The 20,196-nt window shown below is 44.0% G+C and overlaps 2 protein-coding genes across 6 annotated transcripts; both read right to left on the reverse strand.

Annotated features, from left to right (window-relative positions):
• Positions 1–476: 476 nt before the first annotated feature.
• On the reverse strand, positions 477–4,152 carry ccr7 (chemokine (C-C motif) receptor 7). Its single transcript, XM_072383726.1, has 3 exons — positions 3,899–4,152; positions 2,856–2,905; positions 477–1,581 (listed from the first exon to the last, which is right to left on the reverse strand). Exons 1-3 carry the CDS (start codon positions 3,912–3,914, stop codon positions 511–513), a joined length of 1,137 nt encoding a protein of 378 aa, XP_072239827.1. The 5' UTR covers positions 3,915–4,152; the 3' UTR covers positions 477–510.
• A 2,136-nt stretch (positions 4,153–6,288) lies between these two features.
• Positions 6,289–18,214, reverse strand: LOC140305321 (SWI/SNF-related matrix-associated actin-dependent regulator of chromatin subfamily E member 1-like). Of its 5 annotated transcripts, none has more exons than XM_072384133.1 (11): positions 17,960–18,214; positions 15,457–15,507; positions 14,325–14,368; positions 13,926–14,024; positions 12,071–12,151; positions 11,667–11,798; positions 11,301–11,472; positions 8,508–8,680; positions 8,318–8,419; positions 7,468–7,723; positions 6,289–7,390 (listed from the first exon to the last, which is right to left on the reverse strand). In XM_072384133.1, the coding sequence occupies exons 2-11, from the start codon at positions 15,461–15,463 to the stop codon at positions 7,185–7,187; spliced, it is 1,272 nt and encodes a 423-aa protein (XP_072240234.1). In that variant the 5' UTR covers positions 15,464–15,507; positions 17,960–18,214; the 3' UTR covers positions 6,289–7,184. The 5 variants fall into 5 exon arrangements, with proteins under 5 accessions (XP_072240234.1, XP_072240231.1, XP_072240233.1 ...); XM_072384130.1 differs by having other exon boundaries at positions 13,920–14,024; positions 17,960–18,213; XM_072384132.1 differs by having other exon boundaries at positions 13,920–14,024; positions 15,969–18,213.
• Between the last annotated feature and the right edge of the window lie 1,982 nt (positions 18,215–20,196).

Raw genomic sequence — 20,196 nt, forward strand, 5'->3', positions numbered from 1 at the left:
TTGTTTCAGTGAGATGAATCTTTAATTATAACCAATAAGTCCATGCAGTTGGTTAAGTTTGTTGGTCTATTTGTGAGCAGCATTACTCAAACAGTTCAAACAGGTTTTCATGAAAATTATCCCAGAGATGGAGCAAGCGATTAACTTTTGGCGTTGTTCTGGGAGTTTTGGGTTGCTGTGCAGCATAGAAGACGGCAAACTATTCAAAATAAACGATTAATTGAGACAGGGGGCAGTTTTTCTTTAGCAAGTTTAATGTACAGTTAGATGCTCCTCAAAAGATTACAAAAGAAACTGAGAATATTTTTGAAATACAACAAGGTGGCAAATCCAAGAAAAGGCCAAAGCTGAAAAATGAAAAAAAATCAGCAAAAACTAAAGCATTCATTTATATTTCATATGATAACTTCTGCTATGTACAGGTAAAGCTGTCTTCTTGTTTAAGGCCTGATGCAACACACGAGCCTTGCACTTGGATGGGTTAAAGGTCCATCTTGTGGAGACGCCGCTTTAAGGAGAGAACGTGGTGCTGGTCTCGGTGTTGTACGCTCCTGAGCTCCTCCTCCTCCCACAGGTGTACCTGTAGAACCTCTCCTGACTCATGCAACCGAAGTCCTTCAGTAGCTTCAGGAGGTCATTACGAAACTTCACCCCAATAAAGGCGTAGACGAAGGGGTTCAGGCAGCACCTCAGGAAGGCCACACACTGCGTTACATCAGTGGCATACAGGAGACGGTTGTCATAGTCACAGCTTTTGTTGCTTCCTCTTGCCATGGTAACTGTGGTCCAGAAGAGGACCATGTTATAAGGCACCTGGGATACCAGGAAGACGGCGACCACGGCGAGAATCACCTTGACGGCCTTGCTCCGTTCAAAGCTGCGAGCTTGGCAAAGTGTTTTGATGATGCAGGTGTAACAGAAGCTCATGACCAGAAGCGGAAGGACAAAAGCCAAAGCGATCTGTGTCGACTGGATGCTGATGCGGATGTCGTCCTTACCGCTGGAGAAAGGGGAGCAGGTATTGTTAGCGTTGTTGGTGTACACCATTTCTGGGATGGAGAAGACCAGTGCCATCCCCCAGATGACTGTTGATGAAACCTTACTGAAAAGGACCGTTTCTGAGCGGTGGCGGTGAGCAGAGATGGCCTTGGAGATGGCAAAGTAGCGGTCAATGCTGATGAAGGAGAGAAGGAACATGCTGCTGTAGAAGCTGACCTTGTAAATGGTGTACATGGCTTTGCACATGAACAGGCCAAGCTTCCACTCTGCCATGGAATTGGCTGCCCAAAAGGGGAGTGACAGAGCAAAGAGCAGGTCTGCGAAGGACAAGTTGAGCAGGTACACATCCGTCATGGTCTTGAGTCGTTTGAAGTAGAAGACGGTGAGGATGACCATCAGGTTTCCTGCCAGCCCGAGCAGGCAGATGACAGAGAACAAAATCGGAAAAAACCAGAGGCGGAACTTGCGGTTCGATTCTTTCACACAAACTGTTTGATAGTTATCGTAATCCGTGCCGGTGGTCAAGCTGTAATCCACGTCATCAACGAAAGTTGTATTCACTCCATCTTCAGACAAGCAAGACTGTAATCAAACACAGTAAAACCGATCAAATAAGATCAAGTAAGAAGCAAATTAGCTTTTTCCCCCCAGGTCCTCCAATCAAAAGCGACCAGATAGGTTGTTTGGTAATAATTTTATATATGACCCAAAATAATTCCACGCCGCAGGAGGAAATATGACTGAGGTGAGTGTTTACAATCAGGGCTAATGTCAGTCTCGTGTTTCCTTTAAGCCACAAAAAGAGGGAGCAGGTGTCTGATTTAAATGCAGGACTTTGGGACATGACTTTGAAGCCCAGACAAACACAAGTGTCACATTATGTAAAACTTTATTTAAACACCTTTGTTTCCTGCTGGTTGAGCTGAGGCCATAACATCTGAGCTTAAGCCACCTTCAGACTAGTAGTCTCCTCCCTGTATTGTTCACCTGCACAACCCTCAACATGCTGACTTCATCAGTTCCAGCTGTCATGCAGAGAAGTCTCTTTTGTCATTAACGTTAACATTAATGTGGCTCTGTTTTTTCACCTGGTTGCTGCAGAAAACTGACAGATTCTCTCTCAAGTCGGTCATTACATCACAGGCTGACAGCTTCAAAGAGGCGTGGTTGTCTAAGCTAACATTTAACCAAATATCTGCTCGGATTTTCAAAGAGATCTTCATTTCTTCATGACGCTTTCTGTCATGTTTGTTGACTGTAATTTTCCTTTTCCAGGTTTTGCCCTGTTGTGGCACCTGACCCTGCCTCTCGGGCTCTTATTGGCTGTAACTCCTCACTGACGGCACTCACACATCTTCTCCCCCACTGGCTGTTGAAATGATAAAACATGCCGGATATTCAGGACTGGAACCTGTCTTCAAGCCTCTCAAATTGCATCTTTGTTGACATAAAACGAGCGATAACAGCAGGTCGAACCTCTGATTTTGGCCGTTTGTCTGCAAAGTGAAAGTCTTGAAAATATTCCAACATTAATTAGATATCAAAAGCACTTGTTTGGGGTTTAAAAACATTACAGTTATAACTAAAGTGCTTTCTTTGTACTGTGTCACAGTCACCATTTAGGCCGTTTTGACATTTAACATGCAGCTACTCTCACTACCTCCAGAAGTCACCTGCCTAAACAAACCACAGACAGAGTTGTTTCTGAGAGGAGCTAAAAATCTTTAAATTTGTGCATCTTTAGCAAACACTTCCTTTCTGAGGAAATGGTGCTTGTCAGGGGAAGGGTGGCCTTAGTGCTGTTCTCGCCTCTCGTTGGTGTGCTTTAGTTCATTTTCAGAACTTGATTTTCTCACCTTGACATGGATTAGCCACATAAACACTGTTGGCAGGAGGCTTTTGAGATCTGAAAAACAAATTGAGAGATTTTTAGAGTTTAATTACAGGTAGGTGATTTAATATGTGCACGTCATGACACCAGTTTGTCTCCAAACCCATGTGACGACTTCTCAAACTCCCCAAATCCTCTCCAAGAACACAGAATTTCTGTTTTTTTGACTGATTTGTTGTCAGTGTCATTAGTGAAATGAGTTTAAAAATTAAATAAATAAAGAAATGTGTTGAAGCAGCAGCATCAGAACCATCTTTAGTCCCTGGAGGTGACTGTGTGGAAGGAGGATGCTGATCAAACCAGCCTTCAGTCAGAAGCTCTTCCAGCTCCGCTGCAGTGAGATCATTCTGGTTTTTTTTTCCTTTTGGTCAAAACTGCAATTGTGTTATTTCCCTTATGGGACTAATAAAAAAAGAACTCAATTCAGTTTTAGATTTATGATGACATGTGACACTTCCTCTCCAGGCAGTCGTATTAAACTCATCGAAATGTCTCAGTTCCGTACTGGTTTTACACAGAAAATTGGCTCGTAGTAGCTATTGATCATCAATCACTGCCATTTCTGAGAGCTCCTGTCATGGAAAATTAGACATATATGTAATAGTTGTTGTCAGTGAAATAATGTCTTAGTTTATTTCAGTAAAAGAACGTCGGCTGATAGGTGAAAACCAACTTAAATGTTTCGTTTGGGCACATTTCCCTCATACCACTGTTAAACCTCCATTTGCATTTTTAGCTAATAGCAGCATAGAATAAGAGAAAATAATCCTCCTAAAAACAAGCTACATGTGCACGTGTCATGGCTCCCACGTTTTTTGGCTCTTAGCCTTTTAAAAAGTTGCGGAACAAAACAATTAAAGTATTAGTGTCAGTATATATCGGCTCGTCTGATAGACTAACTTTGATCAGCTGTAATTGTCACTCAAGGTTATATTTCTTCAAACATGCATTCATTCACCGCAGTGCACCCTGCATCCTTTTAACTAACAGCTCTGATAAGGTACTCACCGCCGGCAGCAGTCATGTTGACTGAGAGTAACTCGCTGGAAGTGAAGCCGCCAACAGATGAGATGTTGTCTGTGTTTGATGGTGGTTTCCCTTGTTGAAATGAAAATGCTTCACGGGTTTTTTTTTTTCTCCTCAGCCCTCAAACATCATGTGAGAAACTCGACAAACCACAAAATCCAGTTAAAGATGAGCAAAACATACACGTTTCCGTTAATATCTGCAGCCGAGTGTCTACAATGTGCATTTAAGATAGCTCAAGCTGCACTTCTCACTCATCACCTTGGATGAAAACACCTTTGTGTTCGTGAAGGTTTGGAGTCTTTGATAGTCCTTGGTTTCAACCCTCTGCTCATGTTTCCATGACAGGGACTACCTGAGAATCAGCAGGTGTATGAAGCGCCTGCATTTCAATTGCATGTAAATGAGGTATATTTGGGAAAATCAGTATGAAACAGATAGTATGACTCAAAGCTACACCTTACAGAGCTCAGCAATAACACAACTGATCTGAGATAATCATCAGAGTTCAGTGGGTTGACATTTTAAGTTATTAAGCTGTACTCCAGGTCAGCTTTGTGTTGCTCTAGTATTCAATCTTGGACAGCAACCAAAACCCTGCAGAATTACACTCTGACACAGATGTGCAGGCTTCTACACCTGGAGCTCTGCGGTTGTGGTTTGTAGCTTTCACTCGAGGTAGTACTAACCACATTGCACATAACCTGGCAGAGCTGCAGTGCAAAAAATTCATTCACAGTTAAACTAAAGCATGACCAAATCTGATCGGTTCATCATCTCACAGGGGGGCGAACCTATAAAAGCTATTACTCAAGGTTTAAGTCTCTTGTCTTGCCTGAAGTGCTGAGTTTAGTCACAAACACAAGTGAGCTCTCTGGAGAAATGATAAGCCTGAGTTGAAAACAGGAAATCAGAACAATTCCCTCTCATCTTACCCACTTCCCTTACCTGTACCGTACCGTGCAAAAGGACAAGCATGCTGCAAGTACTCTGCATGCCAGTATGACTGATGAAAGAGTTTCCAGCAGACTTATTTTTGATAGGTGTCGTGCCGTTCATTATGACTCCTCTCAGCGGTGATACTGAAAGCAGCTTTGCAGGTTGTTGTTGAAAGCATTTTACAGTCAGGTGGAAAAAGGAAGCGCTCCCTGTTCAATTCTAAGTCTTTTCTATCAGAACATAAGAGAAAATCATGTGGTCCTTGATTTTAGGTGAATAGAACACATGATATATATTACACGGTGTCATTGTATATTTAACTAAAACTTAGATAAAATGCAGAAGCAGTGTGTGAAAAACTAAGTGAACCCCTGATCCAGCAGCTTGTAGAAGCAGCTTCAGCAGCAGTAAGTTGCAGTGATGGTTTTCTGTGTGATATTATCAGTTTCTCACATGGTTGTGGAAGTTATTTTGGTCATCAGCCCTCCACCACCGTGCTTGACAGCTGGTATGAGGTGTTTGTGCTGATATGCTGTGTTTGGTTTCCTCCAAACGTGCTGCTGTGCATTAGGACCAAACATCTCCACTTTGCTCTGGTCTGTCCAAAGGACATTGTTCCAGAAGTCTTGAGCTTTGTTCAGATGCAGCTTTGCAAACCTAAGCTGTGCTGCCATGTTCTTTTTAGAGAGAAGAGGCTTTCTCCTGCAGCCCTTCCAAACAAGCCATCCTTGTTCAGTCTTTTTCTAACTGTGCTGTCATGACCTTTGACCTTTAACATGCTAACTGAGGCCTGTAGAGTCTGAGATGTAGCTCTGGGCTTTTTCACCTTGGGGTGACCTTGCTGGGACGTCCACTCCTGGGAAGATTGACAGCTGTCCTGAATGTTTTCCACTTGTGAATAATCTTTCTCTCTGTAGAATGATGGACTCCAGATAGTTTGGAAATGGCCTTATAACCCTTCCCAGACTGATGGGCAGCAACAGCTGCTTCTCTGAGATCATTGCTGATGTCTTTCCTCCTTGGCATCATGTTAACACACACCTGAAAACTGATAGAACTTCTGCTTTTATGGAGCTGCTCACACTCACTGATGATCAATTAATCAGAGCATTGATCAGCAGCAGCTGGCTGCTACTTACCCTCTTAATTCCTGTGGAAGCAGTGAGGGTTCACTTAGTTTTTCACACATTATTTCTGCATTTTGTCTGCTTTTGTTCACTAAATAATGACTCAGTGTAATCTGTCATGAGTTGCTCATTTCAGGATGTATTTACAGACACTATCCAGGATTATATTCTTCGGTCTGTCCTGATGTGTGAAACAGGAGGATAAGTGTGAACTGCCTTTAGTGTAAAAGTCCTTGTACATTGATCTGTATTGATCGATAATTATCTCGCACTGAATATTTTTCAAACACAATTAAAGAAAGGATCTTTTTTAATCAGGGTACAAAAATTTATTGGTATAAATATGCAAAAGGAAATTCATATTAAGACTGAATGTTCATGACTGTTCTTCAAGCTGTTTTACAACATGTAAATCCATGTTTAAGCAAACCTCGTTACACTGTGTGCACATTTACGGTACATTTAAGCTTCCAGCTGAAAACACCAATCATAACACGGAAATGTTCTAAGTGCACTGCTTTTGATTTGATTGACAGCAAGCAAACTTGAGAACACTGGTAGTCGCGCAATGTACAGCACTGATGATCGTGTGACGTCCTCAAAGATGGACGGGGGCCATAAACAGAGCACCTGACACACAAGTAGAATAAAAATGCAGATAATAAATAAAAAATAACCACTACTTAATGACTACAGACTCCTGAGACAATACTGTCACCGTAATACCGATACAGAGAGTAAACAAATAAGGAGACGGCCTCCGAGCTCCATTCTTCACAACTTGTTTTAAAAGAAAACCGCAACATGCAAAACAAGAAGAGCAACCATGACACTACAATGCAAAGAACAAAGTCCAATAGAACACTGAGCAATTCTGTTTGTCTGCCAGACATAGTGCTAGAGATATGTATCAATATGTGCTGAAGAAGGGCCTGTATGCGTTCTTCCAGGTGGCAACGCAGCCAGAAATATAGTGCTTTCACGGGAGCTTTTGTGGCACACTTTGAGCAGCCGTAGATTGCAGTCTGGTCATTGCTTTGTCGGCTTTAAGTGGGTCAGGCTTTAACCTCAGGCTCGTTTAACCATCAGCCCATCTGAGCGCTCCTCGCAAAGCTTTGACAAACAGAGATGATTTTGTGCAATATCTGTAAGCAAAGGATCATATTGAAGGCCGACAGTTCACAGAAGGGCTGGTGCTGGACTCAGGGGGCCGCTCTGGCCCTGCTGGGGCCCTCTGATGGCTCGCTGGTTGCGGCGTCTTCTGTCTGAGCAGAAGTGGTTTCTGAGCCTGTGTTGCTGTCGCTGGTTCCCTCCTCCATGGCTCCCTCTGGGACACTCTCCTTGTCCTCTGAAGCGCCCTCCTCGCTGCCTGGGTGCACCTCCAGCTCCTCCGAGGCCTTCTGCTTCGCTGTATTTAAACAAAAGAAAACGTCAGGCTGATAGAAGTCCTGAAGGAGGCCTGAAAAAGAGGCCAGCGAGGCTCACCTGGCGTATCTGCAGCGTTTGATTCTGTGTCCTCGCCCTCTTTGTTTTCACTGGGAGAGCTTTGCTGAGGCTTGTTGCCGTGTGTTGCACAAATGTGTTTTTCCTCTTCTGCTAAGACACAGGTGGGGGCCTCTCTGGGGCCCCGGTCCCCTGCATCCTTCTCACGTTCTGCCATCCGTTTGCGAGCCGCTTCTTCTGCTGCAGCAATCTCTGCAGAAATCTTCTCCATGTCCACCTCCACCTTCATGCAGCACAGCTTAAAGGAAACAAAGAAGGCAGTGGGGCTAAGAATGAATTCATGAACATTTCGTGTGCAAAACAACTCAAAGTGCTTCACATAAAATAAAAGCATTGCAGCACGAAGAAGCGTTAAAAAAAGACTGAATAAAACAAGCAACAGTCTGGATAAGTTGACAGATATCGTGCAGATTTCATGCATAAACACATGAGAAAAGAACTGTTTTTAACCTGGATTTAAAAGTGTCTACATGTGCTGACAGTTTAATCTCCTCTGGCAGTTTGTTCCACTTGTTTGCAGCTAAATGCTGCTTCTCCAGGTTAGTGGAACGGGAACAAAGACTGTCTCTGCTGGGGCTCCTTCAGCTCTGCCTGAACATGCTCTCTGAACAGGATAAATGGCGCCACCTGTCGTGGACGCCGGACACTGCACCCTCAGCAGAACAACCCCCACGGAGGCTCCAGATAAGACGACAGCTAACCGACTGAGCAGAACATGCGGGTGGAGTTAGGCGCAGCTGCTGGCTGTAATAACCAAAGCTGCACTCTACATGTGAGGTGAAGCTCGCGTGCAAGTGAGCAATGACCAGATCTGAAGTGAAGGATGCCGTACCCGTTTGAGCTCGTTGTTGAACGACTCTGTGGCTTCGATAAATTTTCGTTTCTTGTCCTGGTGGCGGTCTTCAATCTGAAGCAACTCTGCCTCCAATTTTCTCTGTGACATGCAGACACCACATGATTAAATAATGGGCCAATAGGACCCCATCTGCCAGGGCTAAATGTCTTCATGGTGTGGATCCCACCTGATGCACCATCAGAGACTGAACCTGGCGTTTGAGGACCTGCATGCGAGCGGTGGTAACCACGGAGCGCACATCTGGAACCACGCTCTCGCTCAGGATCTCGCTGATCAGACGGTGGTTGCGCTGGAAACGGGCAGCGGCTGAGTGTTTTATAGAAAACCCGTCGTCATAATCTGGAGACAAGAAGCACACCTGAATTGTTAGGGATGCTCCTGTTAGCCGTGCGAAGGAGGTGCGTCGACTCCTGGAGGATAAACAGAGTTAAAACACATCCTTAAGAAAGCAGAGCCATTATTGTTTGGTGCGACAGCCCACTGCGTGTGGACAGATGTTTCCAGATGTCGGCTGCAACTTTCCTTCATCAGCAAATCAACTTAATCTTAAAGGTGAAGTCGTTTAAATGCAGGACAAACACAAGGCCTTCAGACACCCTGCCCCGGTTACTTTTTCCCCTTTCTGGTGACGGAGAATCCAGTCCAGATGGAGGAAATCTGATTTCATCATTACTCTATCATCAGGGTAGAATACAGAGGGAGTCTTTCTGGAAGCACCTCTGATGGCGATCACAGCCGCACAGCTGCTGGAATTTATGAACCATCATCATGACGCATTCATATTTAAAAAGCTTTTTACACATTCTCTGGGAATTAACCCATTCATTTCAACAAATGCCACGGGCCATGAAGCCTTTACAGCTTTAAAAGTGAAATATTAACTGCTCTTTGATGGCTCTGCAGTTACTGGACTTTAACGAATGAACAGCAGGCCGAATCTGTGAGTTGGATTCTGATTCTCCAGATTTATTTCTGTTTTCTAAACACAAAGAAGTCAGTGGAGACGCTTAAAATCATTCCTTTAGACTTCAGTCCATCTACTTTCTATTCCCGCTTGATCCACTTAAGATTTCAGGAGGGCGGAGCCTATCCCTGCAGCCGATGGAGGAGAGTGCAGCCTGGACAGCTCATTGGTCCATCCCAGAGACCGAGACAGTCACTCACCCCCACAGCCAAACTGGAATCACCAGTGAAAGTCGGCGTCCTTCAGAAGATATTCAGATAACTGGAGATCCATATAACGGAGTGAACGGGGCTTAGAGGATGCAGCCTCTAAATAAGGCATTATCTGTCTTTATTTCACCAATACTTTAAGAAGAATGAATGAATGAACGTGTGCTATAGCTCTGTTAGCTCATAGCTGCTGTTATGTGGCTACTTGCAGCTATAGGAGAGCTAACGGAGGGATTTCTACACAGGCACTCTACTGGGACCACTTCATCCACACGCCCCCCTGCAGCACAGTTTATTCACTCCGTGCTCTGTGACAGTCGGCTAACTTCACACAGAGTTTGCTGCTGATAGTTTTGTGCAACATGGCAGGATATTTATCAGATTTTGACGCCGACTTTGAGTAAGATGGACGTTCTTACCGGAGTAAATGAGCTGTGCTGCAGCGGCGGGCGTCGATGACATCATCCCAGTAGAGGAGTGTGTAGAAAGCCCTCTATAAGCCCCCCGATATCCGCCAATAACAACAACACAGCAGCTATGAGCTAACAGAGCTATAGCACACGTTCATTCATTCATTCTTCTTAAAGTATTCACCAGAGAGCACCACGTGCACACGAGGAGAACGTGCACAGAAACCTCTGCTGTGAGAAGATGAGGCGAAGCACCAGACCTCCGCGCAGCCATTTTTCAGACTAATTTCTGTAAATAAAGGGCCGCCTCTCAAAATGGCGTTTGCATTTCCAGACACATGAAACGGCGCCAGGCTGCAGGCCCGGGGTGCGCTGCGCGCCACCTTCACTGCTGCTGCCGCTTTGCACCGACGGGTGCAGCGTTTGAACCTTTTCAAAGAGCAGAAACTCATCTGCCATGTTGGAGGTTTCAAAGACGCACATGTATGTGCTCTGAGACCACAACAGGAAGCAGTCGGAGGGGTAGCAGCTGTCAGAGAAATCAACATTTGCTCGTATCTGACTCTTCTGCGGATAAAGTCTCATATTTTTCATCATGTCTGGCGTTGCTCCAGATTATTTGCATAATGGAGTTTAAATAAAAGCGCAGCACCAGCTGAAGGCCTGAGATTTTTCTGATTAAATCCCACCAGAGCAAGACAAACGACAGAAAAAGGCTCCTCACGGCTGCATTTTAACAGCACAGAACCGGGGAAACTGGAGCATGCAGCAGATTAGCAGCTAACTGTCTTTAAGACTTTATTAATAAAACACAATCTCTGACTATGTAGCCACCCAGAGAGCTAAATCTAATTTAATCTTTGCCATACGTGCAGTCTGTTCAGAACATAACCCACTGGGATGCCAGCTTTAACATTTTTATGGTCTGGGGTGTTTCTAAATAGCAACTGTTTTATCTGTAGTTTTCCTGTACATCATTAACTTCCACTGTAAGCCAGCCAGCCAGGCCCCAGACAAGCATCATTTCCTTGAGGTGGGTGTAACTCGTCTTCTGGCGTGTGTGCGTCAGACTTTAAAACAACAGAGAAAAGAATGTAAATTTTGCAATTATGTCCAAACCAATGCCAAGAATACCTACAAAGTGTAAACACTTGAGCAAAACAAAGACAAATTCTGTCCCATTCTGCAGCTTAAAAAAAAAAAAAGAAATGCCATTTCAAAGGTAGCATTACATAAATTGAGGATGGCTGCAGCTGTGTGGGAGGAGGGAAAAAGATAACACTTTCTCAGGGAGTATGGCAACTCTGTGTGGTCGGCCTGCAGTAATTACCAGTCTGTCACAGAGCTCTAAACCTTGCTCAGCTGAGAGGCCTTACCATCTGGATCCTCCGCCGGCTGAATGCTCATGTAAGGCTCGCCCTTGTCCAGTCTGGACTGCCTCTGGCGGCTCTCCTCCTCCAGAGCTGCCTCCGCCCGGCTCTTTGCGTTGACATAGGCCAGGTAGGCTGGCGAGTTGTGATAGGCCTTCATGCTCTCATTATACTCAATCTACAGTGGAGAAGATGACAGGAATGACGAGGAAACAGAGAAGACAAGCAGACACATCATGTGGACCCTTGTTTCTATGGACTAGGACAAGATAGAGAACTATTAGACAGGAAGGAATGATGACTGGAGGGACCCACAACTGTCGGGGACACAGCTACTGGTCACCCTTCAGAGAAACCCCATAAACAACCAACCTTCTCTGCTTCGTAGTCATTCAAATAATCCTGTTTCTCCTCATCAGTGAGGTCCCTCCACATTCCACCGATTATCTTCCCAATTTCCCATAGCTTCAGATCAGGATTGGAGGCTTTTACTTGATCCCAAACCTGGTGATGAGAACCAGACATGGGTGTGGGGTTGGGTTGGGCTGGAGGGGCTATATACGTTGTTATCTCTTTGCAGAGAGGTCACAAACCAGAGGAGGCCGTGTGCTTTAAGCTCCATCTCCAAAGTTGATAAATCCCACTAAACAATGCTGGCAGGAAGTTGTGGCTTCATACCTACCTCCTAAACTACTGAAGTCCAACACAAAACGCTTACAGGACATCCTAAAATGATGGTGCTGATGCAAAATTCAGCGATTTCACAGAGTACGTACCTTTCGACTGTATCTCATGTACGGCATCAGTGGCTTATCGGGTGGCTTGGGCGGTTTTGGGATATTTATTCCAGAGGAATTCTAATAAAGAAAGAAAAAAAGTCATCTTGAGGCACTGACCCACCAGGCAACCATTAAAACCTGACTTCTAAACCAAGCTAATGAGACTCAGGTGCATCATTTCAGCCGACTTTATCTAATTAATGACAGTTTGATTACTTACACAAGTCAGGAGCCCCACAGACTACAATGAAATAATGCTGACAGTGGAAAAAAAGGCTCACTTAAGCTGTGATTTGCCTACTGCGAAACATAATGACTTTATCAGAGTCAGCCAACCACAGCTTGCATGCAGCAACTAAATTACTGCTCAGCAGCCAGAGCCATGCTGAGCACTGAGGCTGTGATGCCATGGCAACACTGACGGCATGGGTTACTCAAGATGGCTGTCAGAAAAGCAGACTTTGAAGGGCAGGTGGCAATGTGAACAGACACAGATGGACGCAGTGCTGATAGAAACAGTTTAGAATTTCAGATTTGGGCTCAGTGATGAAGCGTTTTAAGCCTCGCCTGCTTACTATCCTGCAGCATTTCCTTTTGGAGATGAAAATGCACGATCCTTCTAACCTCTGAGACAAAACGAGGCTGCAGTGAGCTCAATGCCTGCACTTGTTGCTTAACTGAGAAAAGCCGACTGCTGTTTGATATTTTACTTTTACTTTTATTTTCCAATTTATTCCCACAATCATGTGGAAAAGAAAGTAAAACGTTATTCAGAGCAAAGATTTTACATTTCAGGTATCACAGCAAAGATATTAATGATACGACACACTGTGTCGTCGATTTAAAGGTGAGGCCAAAATAAGTTGAAGTATCAGTCTCTCAGATGAGCCAGTTTCAGCCCAGCTTTAGCTGTGGGACAGATGGCCTCACATTTGACTCTAGAATACTTTGGTATCCAGAGGAGTTCATGGTGGACTCAATGACTGCAAGGTGCCCAGGTCCTGTGGCTGCAGAACCAGCCCAGATCATCAGCCCTCCACCACCGTGCTTGACAGCTGGTATGAGGTGTTTGTGCTGATATGCTGTGTTTGGTTTCCTCCAAACGTGCTGCTGTGCATTAGGACCAAACATCTCCACTTTGCTCTGGTCTGTCCAAAGGACATTGTTCCAGAAGTCTTGTGCTTTGTTCAGATGCAGCTTTGCAAACCTAAGCTGTGCTGCCATGTTCTTTTTAGAGAGAAGAGGCTTTCTCCTGCAGCCCTTCCAAACAAGCCATCCTTGTTCAGTCTTTTTCTAACTGTGCTGTCATGACCTTTAACCTTTAACATGCTAACTGAGGCCTGTAGAGTCTGAGATGTAGCTCTGGGCTTTTTCACCTTGGGGTGAACTTGCTGGGACGTCCACTCCTGGGAAGATTGACAGCTGTCCTGAATGTTTTCCACTTGTGAATAATCTTTCTCTCTGTAGAATGATGGACTCCAGATAGTCTGGAAATGGCCTTATAACCCTTCCCAGACTGATGGGCAGCAACAGCTGCTTCTCTAAGATCATTGCTGGTGTCTTTCCTCCTTGGCATCATGTTAACACACACCTGAAAACTGACAGAACTCCTGCTTTTATAGAGCTGCTCACACTGACTGATGATCAGTTAATCAGAGCATTGATCAGCAGCAGCTGGCTGCTACTTACCCTCTTAGTTCCTATGGAAGCAGTGAGGGTTCACTTAGTTTTCAACACACTGCTTCTGTGTTTTCTCAGTTTTTGTCAAATAAATAATGACACAGTTTGATATGTCATGTGTTGTTCTTCTGAGGTATTGATGTTTTCTCCATTTTAATACTCATACCGTTACCCGACTGTTGCTGCTTTGGCTCCCGCCCAGTCTGTAGTTGTTGTAGGCCAGATGGCTGTATGGGTTGTACCCCACAAACCCGGCGGTGTTGGGCATTTGCTGATGGAAACAAATGAGACAGAAACACCGATGAGAAATGACATAAAAGAGGAGGAGGAAAGCTCAAGAACAAAAGAAACAAATGAAAGAAGCTGCGTAAACAAACTTCAGAAACAGTTGTGCATCCGCACATGAGCGTGTGGTTCATGGGGGTTGAAGGTTTAACCAAACATGATGATTTCCTGTAAAAATATGTTCTATAAAAGATCAACTTAAAAGAAATTGAGCCACCAAACAGCAAAATAAGCTTAAAATGGGGCCACTCGGATAGCATTTGGTGCTTCGTGTTGTAATACTCACGGTTGCAGGGGCGGGGGGGGGAGGAGGAGCGTAGGATGGTCTCTCTGTTGTGAAAGAAAATAAAGCATCGGTCCAGAGATGCTGGTGATGAACAAGTCTCAACTACTTCCAGTGACCTTCATCATCTACAAATGCTTTGTTTTCTTCACAGTAACTAAAGTCTTCCTCACCGGAGGCACTAAAACAGAGCTGATGTAACTGAATATAAACTTTAAAACCTTAAAGGGGAACTCCGGTATTTTTAAACCTTATTTCTGGCAGGAAATACGTTCATCTACTCACCGAGAACAGTTTGGTGAAAGTCGGCGTCCTTCAGAAGATATTTAGATTCCTCGAGATCCATATAACGGAGTGAACGGGGCTTAGAGGATGCAGCCTCTAAATAAGGCATCGTCTGTCTTTATTTCACCAATACTTTAAGAAGAATGAATGAATGAACGTGTGCTATAGCTCTGTTAGCTCAGAGCTGCTGTTATGTGGCTACTTGCAGCTATAGGAGAGCTAACGGAGGGATTTCTACACAGGCACTCTACTGGGACCACTTCATCCACACGCCCCCCTGCAGCACAGTTTATTCACTCCGTGCTCTGTGACAGTCGGCTAACTTCACACAGAGTTTGCTGCTGATAGTTTTGTGCAACATGGCAGGATATTTATCAGATTTTGACAACGTGAACGACGACTTTGAGTAAGATGGACGTTCTTACCGGAGTGAATGAGCTGTGCTGCAGCGGCGGGCGTTGATGACATCATTCCAGTAGATGAATGTGTAGAAAGCCTCTATAAGCCCCCCGATAGCCGCCAATAACAACAACACAGCAGCTCTGAGCTAACAGAGCTATAGCACACGTTCATTCATTCATTCTTCTTAAAGTATTGGTGAAATAAAGACAGATAAAGCCTTATTTAGAGGCTGCATCCTCTAAGCCCCGTTCACTCCATTATATGGATCTCCAGTTATCTAAATATCTTCTGAAGGACGCCGACTTTCACCAAACTGTTCTCGGTGAGCAGATGAACGTATTTCATGCAAGAAATAAGGTCCAGGTTTAAAAATACCGGAGTTCCCCTTTAAGTAACAAAGAGATTAGTTTAACAAATATAACTAAATAACACTGCAGAGATTCCTTACTTGACATTTTTGCAGCAAAATGGGGGTTTCAGTCTAGTGCAGTCATTGGATCTGTAACAAACACATTTTAGATCATGACAACAGTTCAGAGAAGCTCAAACAAAGACATGTGACACACCCCCCCCTCAATACATTTCAATATCTCCTGAACCTGTGAAAGAAGAAGAGGCACATGCTCTTTATTTACTCCCAAAATGTATGAAGTATGAGCTCACAGTTAATATCACGTGCACACACACTGTGCTCGGCTGATAACCGTGAACCCTCCGGCTGATCCAATGTAGCATCAACCAAGCCAGGAGAAAAGATTAGAGGGAAGCTCCATTTTGGATCATTTTCCCTTTAAAATATTGCCATTTTTTGATGCCATAACCTGATAATACAGTTTGGTGAAGGGGACCACAGAAGCCACCAGATCACTTCATCCTCCCTCCTTTAGAGTTACCCACAGCCCATTTAAAAATCTTAATGTCAGTTTAATCACATGCAGATTCCTCTAAGAGTCATTTTACCTCACAGAGGAGCCGCTGATCTTCTGCTGTTTTGCTACTGAAAGACTCGGTTTTGATCTGAGCGAACCCTGAAACACTGACGTAGGTGCATCATACGATACGATCTGCAGGTGATAAAAACGTCACATCTTCACCTTAAATTCTTTAAGATTAGCCATGTAATTTGTTGGATGTAGCTGCCCCTGCCACTGCCTGACGGGAGGCAGAACAATCAACGGCACATCTGTAGCCAACTGGAACGCACTGTGGAGGCATCAATCCAGTCTTCTCTCTGATTGGACCACAGAGAAGTGGCTCACGAGAGCACATTTGTAATAGTATGAAGGTCACATGTTCACATATTATCTTCCACTTTCTACAAATGCTTAATAAGTTACCGCTGATGACAGTTTTTATTGATCAGAAACTGAATTTCTCACCTCCATAACGAACCAAACTGAGTGAAAATCCACTCCAGAAAAGGTGAGTTATCGCTGGATAGTTTCCCAAGAATCAGGGAGGTTGTGTGTTTCCACAGGTTCGGTACACAGGTGCACGTGTGTGGATGGTGCAGTCTGGCATCTGGCTTTGAATAAACTCTTGTTTTTGGTCAGAAGGTTATCTTTTAATCCTAAAAGGCTTCAGCTGACATTAGTTTGTCAGGTGATGTAAAACACAGCAAATGTTTGTCTCTCTTGTCATTTTTCATGTATAAGACACTTTTTCAGGTGGGGTCTGTAAGTAAGAGGGAGCGCTCTGATTGGCTGTTTCGCTCAGAGAATGGACCCAGATTATAATACGTTGATATGACATTCAGCTTAAATGCTTCATGAAAGCAAACGTGCAGAAAACAATCCATTTAAGTGGGTTTTTTGTGTCTAAATGCGTTAAAGCTGTGTTGGACACCAAAAACCAAACAAACATTTGTTCTGTTTGCATCTTTCACCTTGCTACTCCGACGGTATGTTTCTTTCTACATCTGTCTAGCTTTGCTCAGCTTATTCTGTGAGGTCATTCATTCACCGTCTGTCCACATGAACTAATCGTATTTGTCCTCCAGTTTCACACTGGCACAAACTGTTGTTCGGTTCAGAAGTTGTCACCAAAGCAGAATCAGCTGCTCTTCTGTTGCATTTTCATGTGAGATGATGAGATGATGGCCACCCTCTGGCCCAGCTCGAGTGTCTGAGAGTTTTTAGATATTTTACAAACAGAAGGAAACATATTTGTTTGAATAAAGATGTAGGTAATGCCTAAATAACCACTTAAATGGTTTAACTGAAGCCATAACCTGGCATGACTCTGACCTGCTGATGATGGGTGAGATAACTTTTCTCCCCCGTATCTTGTAATGCAACCTGGTGCATAAAATTAAGAACCAAGATGCATAAAATTAAGAGTTTGAGGCTCAACATTTTTGAGGAGGGAACCGCTCAAAACGCCCCTCACCGCTGAGCCCCCCCTACGGCCAAAGGAAAAATACGCCCCTGAGATAAAGCCTCAGTATCAGTCAGTGACGACAGAAACGAGCAGTTTAATGTTTTAGGTCCATTCAGATGGGTTGGTAACCCGCTGGTGACTGATACTAAACAGCTAGGCACTCATCGTTCACCAAATTAACCAGCTGTGAGTTAGTTAGCAAGCTAACGGTTAGCATTTATTCATGCTAGCTCGTAGCCGACAAGCCTAACTGAAATCAGTTGTAGTTAGGTTAGCTAATCTGAAGCAAACGGCAGCTATAAACACAGAGTGAGCTTGCGGGTGGTTTAATTATAACGTTATTATAACAGACATTACTACATGGTTAACGTTGCTTATCAGCTTTGTTAAGTTGGTATAACCAGTAGACGAGATAGCTGCTAGCTTAGCCACCTAAAGAAAACGACACCTCTGAGATGTTGTTAGCATGCAGTGTCAAGTCATACCAACGCGTCCAGAGATGCATAAATCACCCCTAGATTCTGATGGTGATAAACATTCACGGACAGAGAAATAATGGCCGAAAAACTCACCCTAAAACTCGCAGTCCCCGCCACAGTGCTGTGGCTTTCACAGGGAAGGCTAACCACCTAGCTCAGAGAAAAACAGCCCCCACAATAAACGAATGAAATGGGGTCCACTCGTATGATTCCTGCAGAATCTTCCAGAAATGCACCCCCACCCTCTCCTGATTACAGCTGTGCCTTGCCTCGATGGTGATGCTGATCGCCTTTAACTGTCAGTACTGCAGCTCATTGATTCATAGGACACCAGAAACATATTTCTGGTTAAAAATAATGTATCATAACGCAGACGTGCTGAATAGATTGCTTAATATTTACTACATAACTGCTGGTGTGCAGCCTGCTTACTCTTAAACTGGAAAAGATGATCAACACTGACAGAAAAGTGCATCACTTCATGTCAAAAATGTGTAATCTGAGTGAGGATTGTCAGAATATCAGCTGATATTGAATCAATGTCAGTAATTTGACCTTGTATGTCGTCTGTTTATCAGTCTTTTTGCACACTTTTGTACAGTTATGGATATAGACTATCTCCACCTCCTTACATATCGATTTTGTATGTGATCATTTTGCTTAAAAAAAGAAGCCGAACACATTAAACTGAGGCAGACATGAGTCTGACTGACTTTCTGCAGATAGTTTTTGTGAACTCTACATATCAGCCTTAATGTGGGGAGATGCTCTGCTGGTCACACCCACTGATTTCCTTGTTTCCAGTAATCTCAGATTGTAATTACCAGAAGATATGTGGCATGATTTCTTGTGTCAGCGTACGTTAAGTTGCATTATGGACGCTTCACAGGGCACAAGCTTTGGAGAAACTCAGCCTTGCTCCGTTCACTGCTCCCTTGTTGTTAGAACTGAAATACTTTGAATTCTTGTTCACATTGTTTGAGAGTCGCCCAGGTCAGTGGTTGTAATAGTGTGTTGCCTAAAGATAACAGCTCTAAGCCTGCAGGATTTAGCCTACATCTCTGTCCATTCAACCTGAATAGAACTTGTTTAGGATTTGTTAATTGATTGTGTTCATTGTGACCCCATTTCTTTCTGTTTACACTGCACACTTGAGAGCTTATTTTATTTCTGCTTGACCTGCAGCCTGCACAATATTCATCCAGACAATGATGTGATCTCATCTCCAGGTGTGGTGCTTCGTCTTCTTTTCATCCACCAGGCAGTGGCCAGAGAGCTGTATGGACAGGGCGGGAAGCTAAATCCACACGAGTCGTATGCAGGGCTGTAGGACTCCTGCAGCAGAGCACATCTGGAGGCAGGGTGGAGGTCACATGCTTCCTGTAAGCTACCGTAAAGCTTTATATTTACATCATGGATGCCCAGAGGCAAAGCGAGGGCTTGTGACATTTTCTGTCAGTCAGATGAGTGCCCATAAAGCTGTTCTTGCAAAGCAGTTTCAGACCCTGTTCTTAAGCCTGTAGAGCTCTCCAAAATAGACTCAGGCACTGGAACTAAGCAGACTTGAAAGTTTACTCTGGTGGTGTTTGGTAGAGATATTTTTAGAAGCTGCTGCTTTCAGATTATTATGATGTATCTTTCCAGAGGTATTCCACGCACAAGTGCCTTGATGAATAAACTTGTAGTAAACTTGTAGTCTGATGTGGTTTACAGAAGAAGAAGTGAACATGTCAGTATTTGTTGTTATGTTAAAAAGAAAGTTCTACCTCCACATCACAACATCATAAACAAAGAAAGGATTGGGTCCTTAGTAGGTGCTAAAATGGGCTAAACACCACCATGGATGAGCAACACAGAGTCATTATTTAACCAAAACTAAGCTAACGAGCAGAAGCAGTGGAGCAGCCATGGTGACTCCCATTGAAGACAGTTAAAAGTGTAAAAGGTTTATCTGATAGATGAGACTGAGCTGGTGAATCAGGGAATCTGGAGGATAGTCCAGTCACTGAAGGAGAGGAGAGGTGTGTTAATTTCAGGAATGATAGAAAATAATCCACTGATGCATCCACTCCAGTATGATTTATTTTAAATGGATGTCTAGTGTCACTGGTGTAGAATGTCAGAGAGATATTGTGGCGAGCCACTAGTTGTCCTTGATGGGTGTTGGAGCCTGAAGAAGGCGGCCAGGCAGACAAGTAGTTGAGGGACGTAATCCACAGGAAATCTTTTACAGGAGTTGGTTTACACGAAGGAGACCGGTAGGAAGCACAGGTGAGGAAGCCACTTCTGGACCAACAGGGAGATACTCGGAGGCACAGGAGAAAGTTGAT

The sequence above is a fragment of the Leuresthes tenuis genome, unplaced genomic scaffold (assembly GCF_036924035.1).
Source record: "Leuresthes tenuis unplaced genomic scaffold, fLeuTen1.0.hap1 SCAF_4, whole genome shotgun sequence".
NCBI classification, from domain to species: domain Eukaryota; kingdom Metazoa; phylum Chordata; class Actinopteri; order Atheriniformes; family Atherinopsidae; genus Leuresthes; species Leuresthes tenuis.